The following is a 24425-nucleotide window of genomic DNA, read 5'->3' as shown; positions in this document are numbered from 1 at the left end:
GGATGTGGGTGGAGAATAAATTTAGAGATTGCTACAGCAGTAAACCAACATCCTGTGGTTTACACACTCGCCGCGTGCTGCAAACACCATCTCCCCTCCAGCTCGTCATGTTCTCTCTAAGCACCTGCAGTGGGTTTGAGGTGGAACTAAGGGCCTTGAGGTGGAAACCTAGTCCTCGCTCTCCACAGACAGCATTGTCTCTGTCTGCAATCTGCGGCTCCTGACACGCGCTCTGTGCCTAATCTTAGAGATCTCATGTGTGCTGCAACTTGGATCCTGACCGCCGCGTTTTGTTGAAGGGGAGTCAGACACTTTGTCGGCAGCACTGCTTTTATTCTGAAGATCTGAAGTTCTTTATTATATAATTTAACTCCCGTCCATTTCACTGTTGCTCCACAGCAGATAAGATCAGGACCCATGTGCTTAGCTCCGCTGATTGTGAGCTGGGGGAGGTAAACATGCCGTGTGATAAATAAAAAACGAGTGGTGACATCATTGCACTCTAACGAGAATGTGGGGCATATCTACATTTTTCATTCTGTCATATCACTGCAAAATATTTTCATGGTGTACAGTTTTACAATGGGGTGTGGAGGGGGTGCACTGTCTGGCTGCATGAGCCTCATATCTTTGAGTGTGTGTTGAATGAAAGGTTTTCGGGGCAGTGCAGTTCAGTACAGCCAGACAGTACACATCGACACACATGATACACACGATAACAAAAAAAAAAAAAAAAAGACATTTCTGAGAGTTCCAGTGAATGGTGTTATAAGAACAGTAAAGTTTGAAAATAAGGTCAATAAAAACTGTTCTAAGGGGAGCAGTCACACAGCTCCAGGGGACTGGAGGTTGTGGGTTCGATTCCCACTCCGGGTGACTGTCTGTGAGGAGTTTGGTGTGTTCTCCCTGTGTCCACGTGGGTTTCCTCCGGGTGCTCCGGTTTCCTCCCACAGTCCAAAAACGCACGTTGGTAGGTGGATTGGCGACTCAAAAGTGTCCATAGGTGTGAATGTGTGTGTGTCTGTGTTGCCCTGTGAAGGACCTCTCCAGAAATGTAACTATGTAACGGCGTCACATTGACGCAGACTGCAATGACTGTGATTGGTCAGTAACCGGATGGACATGTTTATGTTGAACAACTCCACAGAGATGCAGACAGCAACAAATCCATAGCAGGAGATTTCCTCAGACATGGTGTGGACATCAAGGAAGAATAAAAATGTTTGAACAAAGGAAAAATATGGGGAAAAAAACTCTGCTCTGTCCCAAACAACGACCCACTCCCTAAATAATGCACTTTAAAGAGTTATAAAAGTAACTGAACTACACCACTACATAGTGTAGAGGAAGATGTCTGAGATTCAGCCCTAGTGGTGTGAAGGCATAGACACCAACGCAGAAGTATAAACACTCAAAATGGCGTAGGGCTCTCGCGTGATCTACGGTGCAGGCTCTGCATTGAGTCAAGTATAAATCGGCCTTTAATTACACACAAAGAATACTAGCAATCAAGATAACATATTAAGTGGATAGTGTGTTATTATTAATAATACAATAAATTCCCATTAAAATATAACCTTGTTTATTTACACAAAACTGAAACCTGCCTATCCACACATTCATGTGTAAACAGAAGGTGAACGAATGTTGTTTGTGGTCCTTTAAAATAAAATAATAATAAAAAGAAACTCTGAACAGGAGGCCCCCCTGCCCCGCCACATCCCCCTCCCTCCTGTACTCTCAGACCCCTGGACCCTCCCTCTGTTTTACTGCCCGGTTTATTACTGCCCCTGGTTTCTCTTTCTTTTCCTCCCTGTTCTTTTACGAGGTGCAGCACACGAGACGCCCCCTCCCCCACTTCGTCTGAGATTTAAGTGCCACTTTGGTCACTAAAATCCTTTCTCCTCTATTTTTAGGAGGAAACCAGCCCCCCAGGAATGCAGGACCACTTTCTATTACCCACCACAAATCTGCCGCATGCAACCTGGGCCTGTAACTAATGATCAGGTCTGTAATCAATAAGCTATTGACCAGGATTAATTAATCATCTAATCTCACTGTACTGTCTCTCTCTTCAGCGCCACATCATTCAGCTCAGTGTTCACTTTAATAGAAAAACAAACAAAGCCACATGCTCTGGAGCAGTTAGTGGGGTGTAAAGCACCCCCCCCCCCCCCCAGTACTGGGCTGAGGAACAGTGGAACTGTGTTCTCTGGAGTAATAGAGCTCCATCCAAAGCCACTGGATAAGGTCAGAGTGCTAGAACACATCACACAACATCAGCCCCTGACCTCACTAACGTTTATGTGGCTGAATGCCAGAGCAAAGCCTTCCTAGAAGGTCTGGTATCTGACCTGACCTCAGACCCTCAGTAATCCTTCTAATTCTGGATGGAAGAGGTTCTGTACTAAAGTCATTGTAAACAATGCCGTCCCCATGTGAGGGACCCGCTCCATGGAGCATAAACTGGTTCAGTCAGGAAGTCACAGTTTGCAGAAGATGCTGTAAAAATGATAAATGATGGCGCTGGTCCTCCATGTCCAGGTGCCAAAGTGTTCTCCAGTGAGGCAGACGCAGCGTCAGCTGCCTGTAACAGAGTTAATCACTCTCAGAGTCTCAGCCACTGGGACACGGGAGTAGCTTAGCAGCTTTAGCCTCAGCAACAGAGTCTGTCCAAATCCGCCTTAACACAACACAAATAGCACACACACAGTGAGAGAGAGAGAGTTCAAAAATGCTGCTCACTAGGTCACAAGGACCTCCTGCTCCTTTTAGAAAGTACAGCGGTAGTTCAATTTCCTGCTTACAACTACATATTTTAATTTGATATTTCAATATAAAAGTCTTTAATTTTCAATATAAAAGGTTTAAAACCAGAGGCTGTACACAGCTAGGAGTAATAAATAAATAAATAAATATAATCAGAATTAGCAAAGCCTAAACGTAGTGAATCCTCCGAGACACACCATGGTATCACCAGTGACAGGGCAATATTAACGTGTATTAATATTATCAATAATTACTGCAAATTGAATAATTACGTTCTCACAGTTGTTAACTTCATGGTATTTTTTCACAACACAACAATGTGAATAAGGTCAGTTTTCACCGGTTGGGATGCTAGGGATGCTAGCTTCTATATAACAACCTCATATCACGTACAGAGGGGAGCGCTGAGCACTGTTTGTTTATTTGAGCTTGTGCTTTGTCATCAATCTAAAGTTAATACTGAAAAGTATCTTCAGCTAGGAATCAGTCTGACCATTTTCAACTGCAGTTTTAATTTAGTGAAAGGTTTTAAATGGTTAAAGTTAAGTGGCATCTAGTGGTCAATTTGCAGATTGCAGCTGCTCAAATACCCCTCCCTCACCCCTCCCTTTCCAAGCGGTCACATCAACAAGCAAACACAAAGAGCTCTGTTTAGAGTCAATAAAGAACTCATTCTTGGCTAATGAAAATGCGTAAGTTTACACTAATGAAAACACGATTCTGCAAACAGATCGCTCTCAATCTTACACAATGCACCTTTAAAGACATAGAAGATGAGAAGAAGAAGTGAAGTAAAGAGCAACATATACTGAAGGACAAAGCTAATCCCACACTTGCCCCAATATGCACTAGAAACCTCAGTTATAAAAGTCTAACCCAAATTTAGGATTCAAAAGCTACTGTTACTACTGCTCTTAGCTAATTACCTTCAGTAAGAACTACAGAACCAAGCGAGTCCTGGTGGTATTGGGTCAATCGGTCTATTCCATTTTTCTCCTTAAAGAGCACTGAACACTTCAGAATTCAAAATATTTTAACACAAGTCTGGTTAAAATCAGTCGTCACATTTTAGCCCACTGCTCATTTAGCACTTAGCCGCTGAGAGGAAGCTAATGGTTTGAGAATTCCCTCCAAAGTTCTCCAACATCAACATGCTTCCCACTTCAGAGAGCAGCGCAGCACATGCTTGTGGCGGTGGAGGGAGATTCCAGAATTCCTGTGTGGAACCGGTTCTGGTGCATTAAAAAATCTTTAGCGTCCACATTAAAGAGGTTAGGGACGTCCAACCAAAACCTCACACCATCAAACTCTCTCCAGAGATAAGACAAGGACAGGAGACTACCCACACTGCGCTGGAACATTGACAGAAAATGGCTAACCAGCATGGGGCTAACACAAACACACACAGTATGGCTAAATGTTAACAAACATATGCTCATTAGAAATCTCTGAAATGACAGGTGTTAATCAGGAGTGTGTTCCTCTGTTGCTGCAGTAACACATCCTGTTGTTCTGGGAAGCCTTATTTTTGCACATCACTGAGCTCATCTGATTGTGGACGATGTTGACACTCAAACTCATCCCAAAAGGTACTGGAAACACCTCCATCCCTCCACAGAACACAGGTCCAATGCTACATAGTGCTTTATGAACCTCTAGATCATACTTAGCACTGGGCATGATGACCGTAGGCTCATGTGCAGCTGCTCCACTGCTTCTCATTCTCCTTGTTAATGCTTGTCTATGTAGATTAGACCAACTGCCTCGCCCTCGACTGTAGTTAAAGGAACACTAGGTAAGACTTGGTGTTTTTGCTCCTGGGCTCCCCTCCAGAGTGAAAATCATATTTACAGCACTGTCCTGAAATCAAGAGGGGTGCTTTCCAACCCTCCTCCCAAAGTTACAAAGGGACGCCTGTGATGAAGCACAGTCCATGTCTCCTCAGTGATGACCCTCGTGTCCAGACGTCATTAAAATCACTGCAGGACAAGTGAGTTTCCTCATTTTATATATCCTCCCTCTGGGACAGTAGATAAAGTCAAAAGTTGGACACAACTTCTCATTGAAAAACGACTTTTATGTGTGTTGTACGCATTTGAAAATAAAAACGTGAATGCACTAAAACACAGGGAACTACGCACTGACTCAAAGGTCACTGGGCTTTTCTAAAGCACATTAATCTTCACCCTGCATAACCTGCATTGTATTTATATAAACACACACGCAAATGCATGTATAGTGCCGTGTTCTTGTAGATAATCCTCAGAGCTCACAAAGCAAAAACATCACCCTGCTGATAATCCTGTTTAACATTCCCTATCCTTCATATCTATATACACACACACACACACGCTCCTCATTCAGTGGTCTTCCTCCTGAGTTTACAGCAGACGGAAATGGTTCAGGGCTTGTGTTGACTTTTAGAGTCAAAAAATGTTTAAACATCTGCACATTTTAATCCACCGTCACTGGCCTCTATTCTTCTTTGGACCCGAACACAGACACAGCTCAGCAACATTTAGAGAGGAGAAAGAAAGGGTGTGTTCAGACTTGTAGTTTCTTTCGCTTGGTCCAGATCAAACAAGAAAACGACACTTTTACTCCTGATTCGGTTTGAGTTCAAACACTGACACATTTACAGTCGAACCAATGCCAGTAATAAAGAAAGCCCCTGACTAGTCCCACATGATTAATGCACTCATCAGGGCTGTGTGTGTTTACCTGGAGGACGTTTTACAAAGTGAAAACACAAGCAAGCAGCAAGAGGTTGTAAAATGGGTAAAGAGTCAAAACAGCGCCAGAAATTCCTCCACTGTGCGAATTAAAGCCAGTGTTCTGTGGGGCTGCCTTTCTGTTCTTTATAAGTACAGCCACCTAAATATAACAGTATTTAAAAGGTGGTCATTTTGATAGGTTAAATGTGGCTAATCAGAGCATAAGCAGGATATGCACTGCCTAAACACCCATATGAGGGAGAAACTGCATCTGGTTTCACAGCTAGGTTTGCTGACATTGTGTCCATTTTATAAATAGAAGACTTTTTGTGATTTTTAAACAAATGTAACATTCATTACACAAGTACTAATGTGTAAAACAAAGACCGTGCAAAAAGGGTAAACGCACTCACTTCGCAGTTGTGAGGGTTGCCGTTCTGTGTGGGCGGCTGGTAAATAGCATGGTATTACAATATTGCGCTTATTGCAACAGGCCTTGCTTTTAACTCATTCTGTTCCTTCTGGGAGCGATTGTTGTTCCATCTTGGGACATGTTTGGTTCGTTTAGATGCCTATGATTCGTATAGTGTTCATACCTGAAACGAACCATGGCAGAGATCATTTAGAGCATTTTCACACATGAAAGTCTGGATCATGTTCCGAACCAAGGTTTGTGTATTGTTATTGTATACATTGGGTCCGATCAGTTATGGTTTCACACTGCAAGTGGACTAAAGGACTTCCCTATGTCCTGTAGCCATCATATTTCTATTTCAGTTTACTACTACTAGTAATTGTGGGTCAGATCAAGACAGACATTATACAAGACAGACACACACTGCACGTGCAGTGCTTCTTCTAATTACTTACCAGCTCATCAATCACAATTTCTGTAACACCTTAAAAGGTGGAATAGAAATAGAGAAGGGAATATAGCAGAGTTAATCACAGCTGTATATAAACTTGGCTTTTATTTAAGTTTACAACGGTAACACGACATAAAAACCAGGACAGTCTCTGTTAGCGTTTTTCCATTAAAAGAACCGGTTCTGTTCCTGATTCTTGGAAACTTGGCCCGCGTTTCTACACGTTTAGAGGGGAACCAGGAATATGTCATCAGCGGGGGGCGTGGCTGTGGCGGAATACAGCAGCATAGTCACAGATAAACTGTGGAGTCTTGATTAAAAGGGTCATGACAGGTTCATTGTTTATTCTTTGTTTACCATTGAGTCAGACCAGAGTGAGGATATTGCTGAGTACACAATATCGCACCTAACAGCACCTGAAACACACAGAAACCAAGCGTGTTCCTGTTTTATTTCCTATTATTTATTTAAATGAAATATTGTAAGTGGCCCAGTCCAGCTCCACTGGGCAATAACGCTGTGTGTGAGGCTCTGAGCTCTTACTTGAGTTACTGAACCTCCACAAGCTCACGGACCACGCCACGGTTCACACTGAAAAACCTACTTTTCTTTGGTTCCAGTTGGGAACAAATTTTCTGGTTCACGAACCAGTTTATGTCGATGGAAACATGCCGAACAGTTCCAACTTTAGTTTGCGAACTGGAACTGTTCTCGTTTCTTGTATGTTTGAGACTGGAGAGAGGGGTTCCATTTTATTCTAACTCAGGTGAACTTTGGGGCCACACCGAGACACAGTACAGTTGTTTTGGTCCATATCTGAGTGCGATTACTTCTTTCAAACTTGAAACAGAACCAGAGTCTGATTTAACTGGATTAAACAGTGCAGGTGTAAAAACACTGTCAGAAACCAACCGAGGCCCACCTGCCCAGGGGGTCCCGATCCACAGTTAGAAAAAGGAATGTTCATACTTACTGTAACTGAACTGCACTAATAGAGCCATCTCATCAGGGTTAGGGGTAGGGGGGGTGTTTACATATAGTAGCCAGTGTGTGGGTTATAACATTATTATTTACTTTACTGTTTACTATGAAAGCAGCAGCGCTGTAAACAAAGCCCCACACATTCATATTCCTCCATTTCCGTCCTCTCCTCCTGTACAGAAACATTTGTGAGTGTGTGGAGGGGGTGAGCGTCTCAGGGGAGGTGGAAGCGGGGGATGGAGGGATGACAGAGGAGTGTGGAGAGATTGCGTCTGAGCCTGCTGTCACTCTGAGAGACAGAGCGTTTCTCAAACACGTTGTGATGAATGTCTCCTGAGACCTGGACCTTGTGGAGAGACAGAGAGACTCAATCTGTCCCCAATGACCAGCACAAGGCCAAAAGAGCCGTTACCATTACCCCCTCCATCAGAGAGAGAGAGAGAGAGAGAGAGAGAGAGAAAAAACAAAGGAGAATAATGATAGAAACAATGGAGAGAGCAAAAATACATAAGAGAAATACAGAGAAAACATGAGAAATGACACTGGAGAAATAAGAGACAATGTGAGAGAAAATAAGTGGAAAGAAGGTATGAAAATCAGGAAACAGGAAAAATGCTGAGAACTAAAAGAGATGCTGAAAAAACAGAAATGTGGGAGAAACATGAGAGAAACTGTGGAAACGAGAAACACTGAAGAGATGAAACAATCCATATTGAAAGAGGAGAAGGAGAACTACAGAAGGCTGGAACACTGCTGTGAAGATCTAATGTGTTCACTACGGTAAATTATTATTATTTTATTTGAGAGAGAGAGAGAGAGTGTCAGGGGGTGAATGAAAGAAGGATAGTGCCCTCAGTGCTGAGTTTACAGAGTGTGAGTGTGTGTGTGTGTGTATGATAAAGCTGTATTGCAGTGTTTCCTGTAAATCTGGACAAACACCTCGAGTAAACAGAGTGGCTCTCAGACGGGAATCAGGTCTGAGTCTGGTTCCTCAGAACAGAGTCCAGATCCAGCAGCAGATACCTTTCATCTCTAACACACTCCACTCCACTTCCCACAATCCTCACTGCCCCGTGACTCACAGACTTAGTAAACTCGGCATCGTCTCCCTCCTGCCCTCCCTGTGTTTAATTTCACAAGCTGCACAGACTTGACACGCCACAACAGGAGCTCCAGAACAACACCTCCTCGCATTTAACCCACTCACCTTTGACAGGTTTGTTGCTTTTATGGGCAACAATATTCCATAAACCACACACTCCTTATCACCAGGCGGAGGACCCGATCTTTGCCAGGGGTCTCCTGGCATCAGGCCTCCAACAACCACACAGAAGAGTAACAGCAGAAACATCCTTGATATCTTGTTTTATGGGGCTTAAACACGATTTACTAAATTCAGAAATGTTTCCTCACCATTTGCTGCTCTCTGCTCTGTTTGAGCTGGAAAAAGCTCCAGTGTTTGTACACAGCCCTGGCTCCGTAAATGAGAAACAAACTAAGGGTCTCATTCTGAACTGGCTCAGAGGCTCTTTCTCTCACCCTCCGTGAATAAAAACTTACAGACAAATTGAATTTCGACCACAAGCTACAGTCGGCATCTTGCTCAGACACACCACTCCATCTTCAAAGACATTTTGAATGATCACAAGTGGGAGGGGGTTTGCTTTGCTGTGAAAATAGTCGTTCTGCAGAATCATTTCTATTTCCTTCAGTAATTAATTTGTTTAAAGCATTATCCTATAATAAAATAAATATCCTATATTCAAATATATACTTTTATATACATGAATTTTAAGGGTATAAGAGCTTAGTTTACACTGCACATTTAGACGCTGTTCATTATCTTTTGTTATCTTCATTATTTGCGCCTTTTTCAAATTGTTATGGTTGACTCAGTTTATATGTTTTATTTTTTATGCCCCTATAGCTTGGGTTTGAGTAGCACATTTAGTCTACTTATATTTATGCATATATTTAAGTTTGGGCTGGACAATAATTCAATATCAATATTTACTATAATTGACTGACGGTCATTACAGGGCACTGCTCAGTTCACTGCCCTCACTTTTATTCACTTTTGTTGTTTGATGGTGATGTCATGTAGCTTTAAATTCCTTGCAGTTTTTCTGTGGCTTTTTTGCTGTTCATATTGATATCAGAATTATATCGTAATGACCAATATTAAAAAATATATTGGGACATACATTTTGGTCATAGTGTACAGCTCCAATTTAAGTATTACATTTATTTATAGTCTACACATTTTAAGTGTTTATCCAGTGCTATGGAGAGTGCACATTATACCAATGTGAATTCTGTCTCTAATTGGGGTTCTGTGATCACTTATATATCAGTGTACAGCATCACATCTCCGTCTCTGGATCAGTGTGAAGACGCTTTTGTCTTTTCCAAGTTTAGTGGCTCATGTGTGAAATTAATCACAATTTTTATTTTTTTTTTTAACTGTCAGCTGTGTCAGTGGCTACTGTATGGTCCGTGGTTGGTAAAATGTTGGAAACCCATGGTATGAATTATAATTGTTGTCATGAATTTTATACAGGCTACAATTTATGTATAACTTTGTTTATTTAAAAAGTACCAGTGCATTAAACGGTGCAGGACTGTGTTTTCCTGGACAAGCCCACGCTTCGTTAACACATCTATGGTGTAATGGTTAGCTCCAGGAGTCATCTTTGTGGGACCTACTTCTATGCAATTTCCTCTGGCATTAAAGTAGTATTATCTCATCTCTTTAGTGGATTCACTCAGAAAATCAACACATACACACCCTATTTGATGAGGGATCCAACTTTTTTACACGTCTGTATGCTATTGCTCTGAAAATGAAAGACAAACATTATTTCACTTCTGATATTTTTATAAATTTCTCTTTTAAAAAATCTTTTTGGAAATAGCTTATATTTATCAGTAGAATTGAAAAGCTAATAAAATAATCACCTACAGGTCATCTCTACTGGTTATACTCTATTTTTGTATGGGTGTTTTTTGTGTTCGCTCGTAGTAAAGTGATAGTATGTTTATTAAATATTTTCATTGATAACATATCAAACACTACACAGAAACATAGTATGGAGAGAATGCTCTCACTGTTGAGTCCTACTTCGCCACACCTCTGGCTACTGACCTAGAGGTCACACGTCCACAAACTAAACCAAACACCACACTGACGTCCAGCACAAATGGAGAAAGCTGCTGCTATTCAAACCCTGCTGCTGTAAAGTAAAAACAGCCAGCCTCGAATATCTATTACAACCATCTCAAATCTAAACATCTCCTCCTACGTTGAAGTTATGTCTTTATCAGTTGGATCCTCATCCTGTTTAAAGCTAATGACCACCCAACCTCCAACAATTTCCACCTGAACCAAGGTGCTGATTAAACCAGAAAGGTCCTCAATCACAATCCCAGCCTTTCCACGTGTTTGTTCAATTCCTTCCACAAACAAACCTGATCCAGATAATCAAGGCCTTTAAAAAGATCCAGATCTTTCAGGAAGTTAGATGAAATAAAATAGCGCAGCCTGGTCAAAGGGCATCCAGTCCTGGGCTGATAAGCTCTGGATTATATAATGTTTTATTGTCTATTACCACATTCACCTCACTTTCCAGAGATTAGATGCAACCTAAGCTGGTCAACTGAACAACGGGAGTGGACGATACGAGGAAAACATGTATCCTGACCTTTACCCACAATATTTTGATGCACAGATAGTTGATGTCTAAAAACCACCATTGAACATAATTCACACTGAACAGGACTAACTCTGCTCTCTCTGTAGTCGGCTGTTTATCACTGAAACAAACCAACCATGAAAACCCAAATACACCACTACTGTCCATTTCTAAATGGGCTGTTATTGTGGTGTCACATCAATGTCAAAACTAGAGAGCACGGCCCTAGTAAACACCCAGAGGTCATCTGAGAATTTTCCTCTTTACATTTCCTTGTAATATTCTTTCAGATAACAGAGTTTCTAGCGTTTAAAGTTTTCCTGTTTCAAAACAAAGCTCAAATGGCCAAAATGTACATGTACCTCCTTGTTTATTTTTCTCGTAATAGGCAGGCAGTCACAAAACCAGGAGACATCAGCTGATAGAATTCACTGACACTCTGCCCTGACCCCAACCCCAAATTGTCAAAATCCTCCCATTTCAAAACCAGAGCAAGAAACTACTCTGGAGCAAAGAGAGAAGCTGAGGGAAATGAGCTTGCAGCGTGAGAACTTTAAATTTGAGAGGGAAAAATAATTTGGGAATCAAAACAAAGGCAGTTTGAGAGCAAGGCTGTCAACAGTGCACTTGCAACTGCTGTTTTGTTAAAACCAGTTTGTTTTTAATTATATAAATAATACTTATAAATATAAATAAATAAATAAATATATATATATATATATATATATATATATATATATATATATATATATATATATATATATATATATATATATATATATGTGTGTGTGTTTGTGTGGGTATACACACACAGATTTGGAGCATATGCAGTTATGGGACTCATATTTGAACACCTCAGGTCTCATAGTTATATAGGTCTGTATAAGGACATCTCCAGGGTCTGCAAATGTAAATATAGCATGGCATTTTGGACAAAAACGCAGTTTCTAGACATGCAGGGTTTTAACTTAAATTTCTATATTCTAAACTAAACTAAATGACTAGGCCTGGGAAAATGTAGAAGACCTTAAGCAAACCTTCTACCAGTAAGTTCCTCCATCTGTGACATGATTCATACAGTAATGTCCTGTGACTACTCAGATACCCAATGTGTAAATGTAAATAGAGGTTAGCACATCTCCCAGCTCTCCTAAGGTGCACGTCTGCAGCACACAGACCTGCAGAGCTGAGATTTAAAGTTCATTGGTATTACATTTGGAATTTTGGGAATGTGCAAAAAAAGCAAGAAAGCCAAACTATATCAACAAGGGTCACTGGCCAAGACCCCTAACACTGCAAATGATTAAAGCGGTGATTCCTCTGGATAAGAGTGTTTAACAAAGGAGGAAATGTAAATACAAGTTAGCGCAAATGCTAGGCCATTTAATGTGGAAATATCTACAATATCAAGACCTGTTTGGCTGCAATTTGAATAGCTCTGGTCTAAAATTAGTTACAGAAGATATAGATGTTATAGAAGCACAGCAGTCTAATAAGAAATAGTCAAAGCCTTCAAAACAACGTTATTAAGTCTCTTAAGGTGGACAAATCTGTATCAAAGCTTGTGTGGAAGAACACAACAACCCCAAACAATACCAGTAAAATACCTTTGGCAAACTCCCAAAACTGCTATGAAATAAAATAATAAATTTCTTCGGATTTTAGCTTCTGTGAAATGTGTAAATGTAAATATAATTAAACAAAGTTGTTGGCTCGCTTAAGGTGGACAAATCTGCCATTTCCAGACCTATAGAGGGTTGACCAGAACAACTTCGATTTCAAATTGCATCATGAAGCTTGGGATGGTTTAAAAGAAAGCAAGTAAAAAAGCTAGGCTATTTCAGTTCGGGTCATTATCCAAGATCACTACTGCTGCATGTGATTAAAATCATAAAAGGCTCTAAATAAATCAGCAAATGTGCTAAATGTGTAAAAGACAACACAGCCCTTGGTTCTCTTAAGGTAGACAAATCTGCAGTATCCAGACTTGTATAGAAGAAAGCAACAACCCCACAACCTCAATATCAATTACAAGACCTTGGGCAATACTCCCAACACTGCAACTGACTAAAATAGTAATATGCTTTGAATGAGGTAGATCTTTTGCCAAATGTGTTACTGTAACACAAGTGTTGGTGCTTTTATGGTGGAAAAATATGCAGACTCAAGACCTGCAGAACTCTGAATGTGAATATCTATGGTCTCAGATTGGGGGTGGGGGGGGGGGGCTTAGGAAAGTGTAGAAGAACATCAACAACACAAAGTGAACCTACAGTGAGTGGATCCACTCCAGTGCTGGGATCTAATGGAGGTAGTGAATCCTCGATGTCCTCCAACCACAAGGCCCGTATCAGGAACCAAACAACCCCGGCTTTGCTGGTAGTAATCCATGGCTAAAAATGGGTTAGGACTTCCTGAGAGTCCTACCACGTCCACACTCTCATACATAGCAGAGAAATGGACAAAATCCCAAGTTAAGAACTGGTTATGTCTTCAATGTATCCAACCCCGGGCTCCAGATCATCCAGAATGCAATAGGAAGACTTTCAAAGCTTGAAAACGTGGATATAAAGGTGGAAGACTGTGATATTCGCTGGTAGTCGTGTCCTGTGTATGAGAATGTGTAGTTTGAACCCCTCAGAGAAACAACTTGTCTGGTCCTTCTTGCATAATCATAATTGCACGTATGAAACGCACAAAAACGATGAGTTTCGGTCATTAAACGTATATTAACCTAAGTAAATATACAATAACTACTCCATTAGGGGGGAAAAGCAGCAAACCTCCAAACAAAGTAAGAGGTGTCTAGAAAACTGGTCCTTTATCGGTAAAAAACCTATTTAGCCGCGGTTCAAACGAGTTCAGAATCCCCTGCAAACAAAGACGAGGTATATAAGGTAAAATCCGTCAATATCTTCTTGTAAATCCTTTTAAAAATCCACAGAGAAACACAAGAAACGGCAGAGAAGCCAATGCTATTTTGTAGCGCTAACGTTAATCCTCCTTCAACCGGCCCGTAGTGACACAGAACTTCGTCCACATTTTCACCTAAAAACTACACAAACCCGAGTGGAAGGGTTTTAAACTTTCTCCTCTCGTTCCTCGTCTTCGTTCCTGTCTCTGGACGCTTTCAGAATCCGAAAACTCGCCGGGTCCTCCGTCCCCTGCTCTCTTCTCTCTTTCACAACCGAAAAATCCCACACTGCGAACACACTGACGAGAGGCAGCAGCTGCGAGACAAGCCCCGCCTCCTCGGTGCTAAACCGCGCCCACCACAATAAGGACACACCCTCTGTGTTCAAGTCACGCCCATGTTCGTTTTCTTCATCTCTCATTGGCTGCTGAATTCTTATTTCAATTGTTAAAATACATATACATTTTTAAAAAATATATTGGTTTAAAGGTGCACTCCACAATTTCACCAGTCGTCTGTGCTTGTGTACTTCACCTACAAATCAGTTTAATTCTTAATCTCATGTGAGAACTGACACTCACAGGTGTGAGTGTGTGTTACTGGGTGAGTGTGTGAAACTCTACAGGTGAGTGTGTCAGTGAACGAGTGGGTGGATGTGTGAGTTACAGTGTGTGTGTGTGCAACCGTCCAAAGGTGTGTGTGTGTGTGTGAGAGAGAGAGAGAGAGAGAGAGAGAGAGAGAAAGAGAGAGAAACTGGGTGTCTGGCTATGGAGCCTGAAAAGGCTGAAGCGTTTACAGAAGATGAATGAAGGAACAAATGAATAAATGAAGGAATAAATCCCATGTTAGTTGCACTTTATAGAAATAAATTATAATTTTCACAAACATTGTTTGCTACATTTTTTTTTGTGGTAAAAATGACAGACTGCACGTTTAATGAAAATGACAGTGTCCGGTTCTTCAGTGACCCACCAGCATCCGTCAGAAATGGCGAGGTCGGGCACTGATGGCTCGATCCATCAGAGATTTCATGCCCTTCACTCTTGTATTTCTGTCCTTGACTTGTAGAAGGTGGCTATTGATTTTTTTTTTTGTGCGGCGTATAAAATATTAGCCCAGGCACAAAAGGCCACTCGTCCAATAAAACACACCGGTTAATGGACGGCTGCCTTTTTAATCGGCTCTGATACAGACACCCGCTTTCAGCCTAATGATCAAATACCTGCTCCTTATAAACCAGCACAGAGCACTTAGCTGTGGGTTAAAGGTGCCGGAGCTTTCCAGAACCAACCGCATTAGCCCTTTAATAAATAATGTAAAAGATCCCCAAGAACTAAATACATTACCTCAACACCATTCAGTCTTTCACACGCTCACAGATGACAGCTCCTAAAGGACAAGTGCTTCAAGGGAAAAGCCTTTAACCTTTCCATTATTTAAAGATCTTTACATTTTAAAAAGCTCCTGTTATTTACAACAACATCTCTTTAAAGAGACCATATCACAGGGAGTGTCCTCGCTTCTTTGAAATGAAGGGGTTTCACGGTTAAGTTCAACACTGCTCATATTTCAATGTACTTCTGTAACATTATGACTACCTACATGCCTCTACATTAATTTCCATTCATTTATTTAATGTTTTGTTGGACAAATGTTTGGCAGCCAATTGAAACAGAGCTCATCTGCATATACCTTAAAGATGGTGTTTCCTATGCAGTTCTCCATAGAAAAGCATTACACTTTGTTTATGATTACTAATTTTTATAACACACCCACTTTAAAAGATATTTTATATATTTCTCCTGTTTATTTACATTTTAAATGATCTACACATTTATTTTAAATGATGATTTTAATTTTTACACTATTAACACTTTTATTTTTCTTTATTTTCAATTTTTGTTTAATGGAAACACTGTAAATATGTTATTATTATTATTATTATTATTATTATTATTATTAAATAAAATGTGGAGCAGTGGAACCCCATATAGTACAGCTCCATACATATACCTCCATCCAATCATTTATTAATTCATTCATAGTCTGTAACCCTTATCCAGTTCAGGGCGGCGGTGATCCGGAGGCTACCCAGAATCACTGGGCTCAAGGCAAGAACACACCCCGGAGGGGGCAGCAGTTATTCACAGGGCAACACACACTCGCACATTCACTCACACACTCACACCTATGGACACTTTTGAGTCTCTAATCCACCTACCAACGTGTGTTTTTGGAGCGTGGGAGGAAACCGGAGCACCCAGAGGAAACCCACAAAGACACAGAGAGAACACACCAAACTCCTCACAGACAGTCACCCGGAGTGAGGCTCGAACCCACAACCTCCAGGACCCTGGAGCTGTGACAGAGACACTACCTGCTGCACCAGTGTGTTGCCCTGCATCCAATCCAATGCCATCAAATCCTCACAGCAATGTTCAGACACCTAGTGTAAAGCGTTGTTAGTCTGTCACAGCAGCAAAGACGGGAGCACACCCACCATTTCAGATTCTATGCAGGATGAGGTGTCCACAAATTCCTGGCCACTGTGTGTAACGTTACAGTTCAGAAATGTGAGGTGAATCAGGGAAAGTTCGTAGTGCATGCTTGGACAAGAGGGGGTGGGGTAGAAGGGGGGAGAAGCAGGGCTTCTGTGAGGAATTCAAAGACTTTATGGCAGGAGGAGGAAATGCATGAGAAAACCTGCCGGCAACATGAAAGGCCTCTGACTATTTATTACCTTCCAGCCCCCCCCCAACACACACACACTACTAAACCCCCCAAAACTGCCCCAGACACTACCCCCTCCTCTATCAGCATGAAAATACTCCATCCTTCACTGTCCTCACCCAATGCCATTGTTCAGCAGAGACCACTTCCATCTTCGTTCCAGCGAGACCTGACCTTCCTCGACCTCTGAGACCAGCGAGGGGTTTACGCCGTTTAAAAAAATTGTTTATGTGAGTTTTACTGAGTTATTGCTTTGTTTACTCTCTTTCAGTTACTCTGCATACTTTATTACCCCCTCTGACCCTGTTCTTTAATGCTCAGGACCCACACAGAGCAAGTTACAGTGACACTGGTGTTCTGGTACGAGTGGATCAGACACAGCAGTGCTGCTGGAGTTTTTAAACCATGTGTTCACTCACTGTCCACTCTCTTGGTCCACCTTGTAGATGTAAAAATCATTGGCATCTCATTGGGTGCTGATGCAGTGCTAGATGCAGAAATATAGTGCTAGGTACTGGACACAGTTCTAGGTATTGGGCCATGGTGCTAGGTATTGAGATACTGTGTTAGATACTGAGACACAGGACGCTCTGTTCTATCTCAGCTTGTCTCTTTCCTCCTGACTCAGCCTCTTCTCCAGCACTAATGTGTATAGCAGGGTTAGCATATGGTGTGGATTAGCTACTGTGAGACGCTCCAGATGTGTGAGACGTTCCACCAGATGCATGAGCTTTAAAGTGAGAATAAAGCTTCAGCCTATCTCCAGACCTTCTGTGCGTTTTGTACACTTGGTGAAGTTAGTGGTTTCTAATAAAATCAGGGTGAGTTTACCATCTTTGGCTCTATAATCATACGCTGACGTGTCTGTCTCCTTCTGTGCTTCTTGTCCCTCTGGATGGGTTATCAGCCCAACGTTCAGTTTCCTAACAGCACCCTAGCAACAACCTGGGAAACTGCAGCAGCCATCTAGGCCAGGAGTTCTGTGAAGAATTTCCACCACATGGTCCCTACTCTAATCTACGTTCCTTAACTCCTTAAGCTCCTCTTTTTTTCTTTCTCCATCAGGTAAATCAAGTCCTAGTTCTGGAAGCGGGTTCTTGTTTAGTCGCGGTTCTCTCGTGGTTCAGAGAGAGTCGAGTAGGGACTAAACCGTGGTGTGTAAACCTTGCAGAGCACTGATTGTTCAGAGAGAGTCATCACTCTACGCCTCGCAACGCAGACGTCCAGCACCAACTCTCCATCTGTAAAGTCTCCAGCTGCAGCAGAGATCACATTTGTTTTTATCCGACTCACCAAACAGACCAAACAGTGAGTAGAGTCCAGTAGAGTAGGGACCATTCAGTGCAAAAGCAGAAGTAGGGAGCTAGTGTGACAGATCTGGACAGTTTGCCTCTGGTATGTTAAGCTGTTCGGTGTTGTGTTAGCAGCCGTTCAAAACGAAGCAGAGGGTCAACTTTACACGTCTCTGAGGAAGCACATTTTCGCAGTGTGTGTGTGTGTGTGTGTGTGTGTTTCCTCTGGAAAAGTGATAAAGCAGTGTATAATCTCAGTGCGTGTAATTAATCTAATTATTTCAGTGTTTACATCAAGCACACCCCTGTGTTTCAGGTTTAAATATTTCAAACATTCATGTCCAGGAAGGTTTGGCTCCCATTAACCTCTTCAGTGCAGGGTTAAATCTGGCGGATGGGCTGGTGATTAGTGTGTATGTGTGTGTGTGTGTGGTGGTCAGTCAAGTCCACGCTTAAGGCCTCACACACCACCTGTCCACCACCACATATTGCTGACCCACTGACCCTAAACAACAGATGCATACATACACACACACAGCCCAGGGCATTCATGCCCTGGTGTGTGTGTGTGTGTGTGTGCAGAATGTATTAAGATACTTATCAGGAACCTTCAATTGTGTGTAAGAACATTTCTACTCAATTCAATTTGTATGGTTTTGGAAACCATATTATAACATCCAAATTTGGAAACATTTTTCAGATTAAAGTCCCCCTCCAGTCATCAATTAACTCCTCTAAAACTTCTCTTAGCCACCAGGTTTAATCAAGTAACCACCAACAGAGTGTCGTTCGATATATTAATGATAATGTGGTGTAACTTAACCTGTGAAATGACTAAAGCCACGTTATTAGCTCTGGATTAATTAACCTTCACGTTTTCAGTAAGTTCTGTCACATTCAGTTTTAGACAATTACTTAATAAACAGACTTTAAATCATTTCTAAATCTTTATCTTATTGTAAAGTGGTGCGCTATCTATCTTTCTTTCTATTAACAAAATAATTCTTTAAAGAACCACTTACAACAGAAGAAGCTCTGGTGCCTGGTGCTTGGAGGAACCCTTATGTTCTTTGGAGGTTCCTTGTGCGTAATGGTGGCTGATCACGTGTTACACTCACTCCCTGTAATACGATGAGTATTAGGGTCTTTGTTCGCTGAATTTGGTTCACAGTGGTTCGGCGTGAGGGCGAGAGGGAACGAGTGCTAAAGGGAAACATGCAGCTCTGCTCCAAAACTGAATGGAGCGTCTGGAACGCCAAGCTCAGCCAGCAGCTTGAGGAACAAAAGGCCAATAGAGGAGCAGCACGCCTGGGCCTGGACATGACAAATACATGTGGGGGGCTTCTGGGGCTGAGCTGAACCCACCCAAACACACTGGGGGGTCAGGGGGGTCAGCCCATCATCATCACCATTTCAAAGGGGGCTGGGGTAAAGGGTGGAGGGGGGTTCTGTTGACCCCAAGTCACCGACAGTGGACCACTCCATCTTCTGAGGATGGAAATGAGATGAAAAGCCACAGACCACAACCCCCCCCCCCCCCCCAACACCACCACCGTCACAAAGAAAAAACAGGACCACATCAGAGTGAATGATTATACTCAAACACCCAAGCATCACATGTTCATCTCTGTTACTCAGAGAGAAAATAATCTTCACCAGACGTCATCACGGTTCCATAAAGACGTGCTATGTCTTAGCGACAGTAGCTTCGTAGCTCCAGTTATGAACTATATAAGCACCAAACTGATGGGCAAAAGTGTCTACAAGTAGCTATAGCCAACTCTATATCATTTCTGCAGTAATCAGATTGTTCAGTGCTAATCTAAACAGCACACTCCAATTTCTAACCTCCAAGTAAGGGCTATAATCAGTTCAACAGAGCTGTGTTTCAGCTCCTCAGTGTGTTTACTCATATCCCATTTCTTTCAGGTTTCTCTCTCTGAGGAATGTAGTAAATGGGCCGAAAGTTGAGCATCTCTGACACATATTCAGAGGCTCTCTCACCATTCAGTATCTGAAAATTCATTCAATACCACTCACTGCCCCTAGTCCTCACCGTAGCAGCTCAGGTCTCTGTCTATAACAGAGGGACACATGCTAGTTTCAGTCTCAGCAGCCGTGTAGTGAAACCACTGAGAAGAGCAGCACTGTGTAATATTAGAAATCATATGAAAGTAAGTTATATTTTTGCAGGTAAAGTGGATCCATGTTTAGAAAAACGACTTTCTGTGATATAATTGGCTGCTACACAGTGGAAGTCAGGTTTTTGTCAGACACATAAACTTATCGGATTATTAAAGAGGACATTATTAAAGAGGACATTACAGGATCTTCATAACTTTTAATGTGGAACGGTGTGTTTGAGGGTGAAAAAATGACACAGTTGAAGTGTAACTTGTCTGTAAGTTTTTCTTCACTGTATGAATTCCCACAGAAACTCGTTTGTAACTTGAGTAGTTTAGTTTCGTAGCACTGTCGCTAATACAGTTAGCCGTCTCCCGAGTTTGGAGACATTTCCACCTTAAGTGATCTGAAAGGGCAAAAATAAGTCAGTGTTACCCACCTATAGCGCAGGAATAGAGCAACATCCTCATCTTGGTTTGTGCTTTAAAATGTTTGTAGTTCTCATTAAAAAAAGACAGATGCCTGTGCCATGAGCAGAGAAAGAGAGCACGTTTACAGACACTGGGGCTTCGTAAACACATTTAACTGGTTTCCAGCGCAAACAGACTGGAGAGCAGCACATTGAGAGGAAACATCTTCTGAATTTTATAAAAAGTGTTTTTGATTACAATTGTGAATGTCGCCTTTAAATGCATGTAGTAAACTCAGTGCAGTAGTACAGCTTTTTGTATAAGACCCTAGTTAAATGATCAGTCCAGGCTAGATTGGCCAGACCACATTCGGCTGCGGAGCATGAGTCACAAAAGCATCATCAGTATTTCAGTAAAGGAGCGGCAGTCATTCATTAAAGTCTTAAATAATATATGTAATCTATTATGTTAATGCAAAATTTGATGTGCCCTGCCTCATGAAGGACGAAGGGGTGTTCTCCCCAGAGCCGGAAAATTTGGAGCCACAGACATTAAACACTGAACAGACACACTCCTTTGGCATATATGTAACAACTCACTCAAGACACCACACTAAGCCGTCCAGCAAATAGTATAAAATGTAGAAGTATAGTAAAAATACTTAAGTAAGAAAGAATGGGTTTGTTGGTTTGTCTTATTTTTTTGCGGTAATTGAATATTCCATTGTTTTCAGTGAAGCAGCAACTGAATGTTTAAATAATTTGCAGATCAAAATAATTAGAAATTATGCACCAAATTTGTCAGTGCAGAAAAATGCCATATTACAAGTCGTTCCCTGTAGAGTTTTTTTTTACTTATCTTCATTCAGAAAATCAACATGGCATGTGCCCAGAGGTACACAAACTTTTGAATACAATAAAGTGTGTGTGAATGAGTGTCTCTATGATAGAGAGAGAGAGAGAGAGAGAGGGAGATTGCTTTCTAGGCCTGTTACCTCCAGTAAACTCTCACTCTCTTTTACCCCACATTCTTTCTGAGAGGGGCGGGGCTTGAGGTGGCAAAGATGTCTGACATCAGGCACACAACCAGGAAACAAAAGCAAGTGTGCACCTCAACAACGCATAGACACACACACACACACACACAATGTAAAATTAACTTCTTACGTAAATGATCCATTCCACCTCAAATGGGGCAGCAATGACATTGTGCCATCTTTTAGTTTTTTTTTGTAAAGTGCATCTCACATGCAGTGAAGAGTTAAAAGGCTTCATTGTCCCCGAGAGACCAGTTTAAGCTCCAAAAAGTGTCTCTTTTGGGGGCAGCAATGTTTAAATCCAGGCCACTAGGTGTCAGTATAATGGCTGTTTCATAACGGGAGAAAGAATCAGTGGAGAAAACAAGCGAATGTCACAGGTCAAAGTTTGCGTTAAAGTAGTACACTGATTTGTTTTAACACACACACACACGAGCCAAGCTAGCACCCCTTGCAGACCTATAATGTATATCACACAGGGCCAGCCTCAATACAAAACAAAGCAGAGGACACTAATGCTAGCAGATTAGCCACTTAGCCGCCACATATCAAAAAGGACTCCAAGTGTGCTTCCAAAGCAGAGTGGTGGGGGGTGGGGTTGACTACTGACAAATCGATTCAAAGACCCTTGAGAAAGACCCCCGAAAGAAACAGGCCGACACAAATCCTCTCGCTTAATCACTGAAAAGCTGCCCTAAAACTTGGAGCGGGACAGAGGCGTTGAGGAGCAACACAATGGCCTGGAAAAAGCTCCATTATGTTCCACATGACCCTCCACTACAAGTGCGCTGACCACTTTTCAGGGGGCAATTAACCCATCCCCCCTCCCCCTGCCAATGTGCCCTGATTCAATTACAATGGGGCGACACAACATTCCTCAAAGACTCAAAGCCTCCAAGACCCCTGTAGAAAAGAGTGGCTAAAACACGCTAATCCGCTAAAAGTATCATTAATTCAGTCATGTCATGACCTGGGACTACCAACATCCACACAGCTATAGCAACCAGTCAGAAACACCATAGCCACCGCCAGGAATACCATAGCAAACAATAGCAACATGCTATAAGTCAACATGCATAGCAATGCTGTACATTAGGAAAACTCTGGCAACTACTCAGGTAGCATGCCTACCACTTAGCAACACGACAGCAACAACCTCAGATACCATAGCAACTGGTGAGGGAACTCTTAGCGAACACCTGGAACACTAACCAGTTACCATATACCCATCATCACAAGACACACAGGAGGCTAACGCTAGAAGCAATAGCTAGCATCGCAGCTAATACTAAGACTACAGCATTAAATAAAGGATATCATTTTCCAAGTAATGAAAAAGTGTTGTTACTTGATGATTAGCCAGGTCTCTCTTTTACCCCCCCCTCACCAGCCCCAGTTCCCTATCAACCTCTCTTTGTTCTCTTTTCACTTTTATTCCCTCTGTTTCTTTCTCTACCTATCTTTTTCTTCTATCTCTCTCTTTTTCACCTTTTCTCTCTCTCTCTCTCTCTCTCTCTCTCTCTCTCTATCTATCTGTCAGAGGTGACAGGGGTTCACATGGAGAGTGCTTCTCTTTCAGATGGAAATGTTCTGGGCAAGAGACACTGGGGCTCAGTGGCAGCAGATGAATTGCTTATTGCTGGGAAATGTTAATGAATTACAGGATGGATTTCAATCTCAACAAAAATGGAAAGGTCTGCCCTTTGTTAAAGATCCACCTCCCTGTCCAACCCCAACACAAAATCCTCCCAAAACACCTCCACCTTCACAAGGTTTCCCAACAACAATTGCCCCCTCATCTGAGTCTGTCCAATCACAGTGCTGGACCCGCGTTTATGTGAGAGCGTAAAGACGAGGTTAAACGCAGCAGAACAGACACAACGAGCGCAGAGAAATAAGAGCACTGAGTAAAAACAGAAGAACAGAGAAGCAAGCGAAAACGGATAAAAACCAGAGCTCCTTCTCCTCGCTTCTCACTGCTGTGCACTCGGGGTCAGGGTGAACAGCGAGCAGCTCGTTTTTATTTAAAGGAACAGGCACTGTTAAGGTTATTTCTAATGATTGTTAAAAGATTTTCAATGCTTTACCCTTAAAAAAATGACTAATGTTAATGTGAATTAATTACTAATGTTAAGTGTTAAATGACTTAAGTTTTACAGTGTAGAGTGTGTTCAGATCTGAGGACCACCCTCCTCACTACCTCACTCTCCTGAGAGAAAGGTACAGACATGTGAAGAAGACAAGAGTGGATTAGAGCCTGAGAAATAGAGAAAGAGAAAGACAGAGAGGGAGAGGGAAAGGAAGGGGTGGGAAAGGGCAGTAATATTTAACCAGAGCTAAGTGGACCATCTGGAAGAAGAAGAGAAACAACCCCCCCCCCACCCCACCTCCGCAAAAGCAACCCCCAAAAAAGTTTTACATCTGGTCTCTCTCACTCTTTAAAATTTCTGTAAGGCTTATTTAATGAAGTATTGCATCAAAATAATTTTCTTAGTAAACCCCTACCAACGCCCTAATAGCCACCCGAGATACCATAGCAACCAGTAAGCAACACCGTAGTGACCATCTGGAACACCCTATCACTCAATATTCTAGAAGAGGGGTTTCCAACTTTTTTGGATTGTGCCCCCTTCAGTTTGTCTACTCTAAGCTTGCGCGCAGTGGAGCTGGGTTGCGGGTAAAAAAATTAGCTGCTATTACTTGTTAGCCACATTAGCCTCTTAGCTCCATTGTAAACCTGAAGGGCCAGAATCCAACACACGGTGGCGCTGCAGGTAGTATCTCTGTCACAAAAGCTCCAGGTTCTTGGGTCCTGGGTGGCATCCTCTCCTCATATTGCTGCCTGTGAAGAGTGTGGTGTTTTCTCCCTGTGTCTGTGTGGGTTTCCCCCAGTTTCC

At 42.0% G+C, this 24425-nt stretch overlaps 1 protein-coding gene across 2 annotated transcripts in view; it reads right to left on the bottom strand.

The window, feature by feature from the left end:
- rarab (retinoic acid receptor, alpha b) overlaps nt 1–24425 on the bottom strand; it is a 95630-nt gene that overhangs the window by 28919 nt on the left and 42286 nt on the right. Inside the window, exon 1 of one of the 2 annotated variants that reach the window (XM_066642085.1) lies at nt 13296–14211. The exons of the other annotated variant lie outside the window; for it this stretch is intronic. Coding sequence (XP_066498182.1) covers nt 13296–13470 — 175 coding nt within the window. The 5' untranslated portion in view covers nt 13471–14211. Of the gene's footprint in view, nt 1–13295; nt 14212–24425 lie in introns of those variants that run through there. 2 annotated transcript variants of the gene reach the window in all.

This window comes from Hoplias malabaricus, chromosome 13 (assembly GCF_029633855.1).
Source record: "Hoplias malabaricus isolate fHopMal1 chromosome 13, fHopMal1.hap1, whole genome shotgun sequence".
Taxonomy (NCBI): Eukaryota; Metazoa; Chordata; class Actinopteri; order Characiformes; family Erythrinidae; genus Hoplias; species Hoplias malabaricus.
The sequence above is the reverse complement of the archived record's forward strand: the minus strand, read 5'-3'. Positions and strand labels throughout refer to the sequence as shown.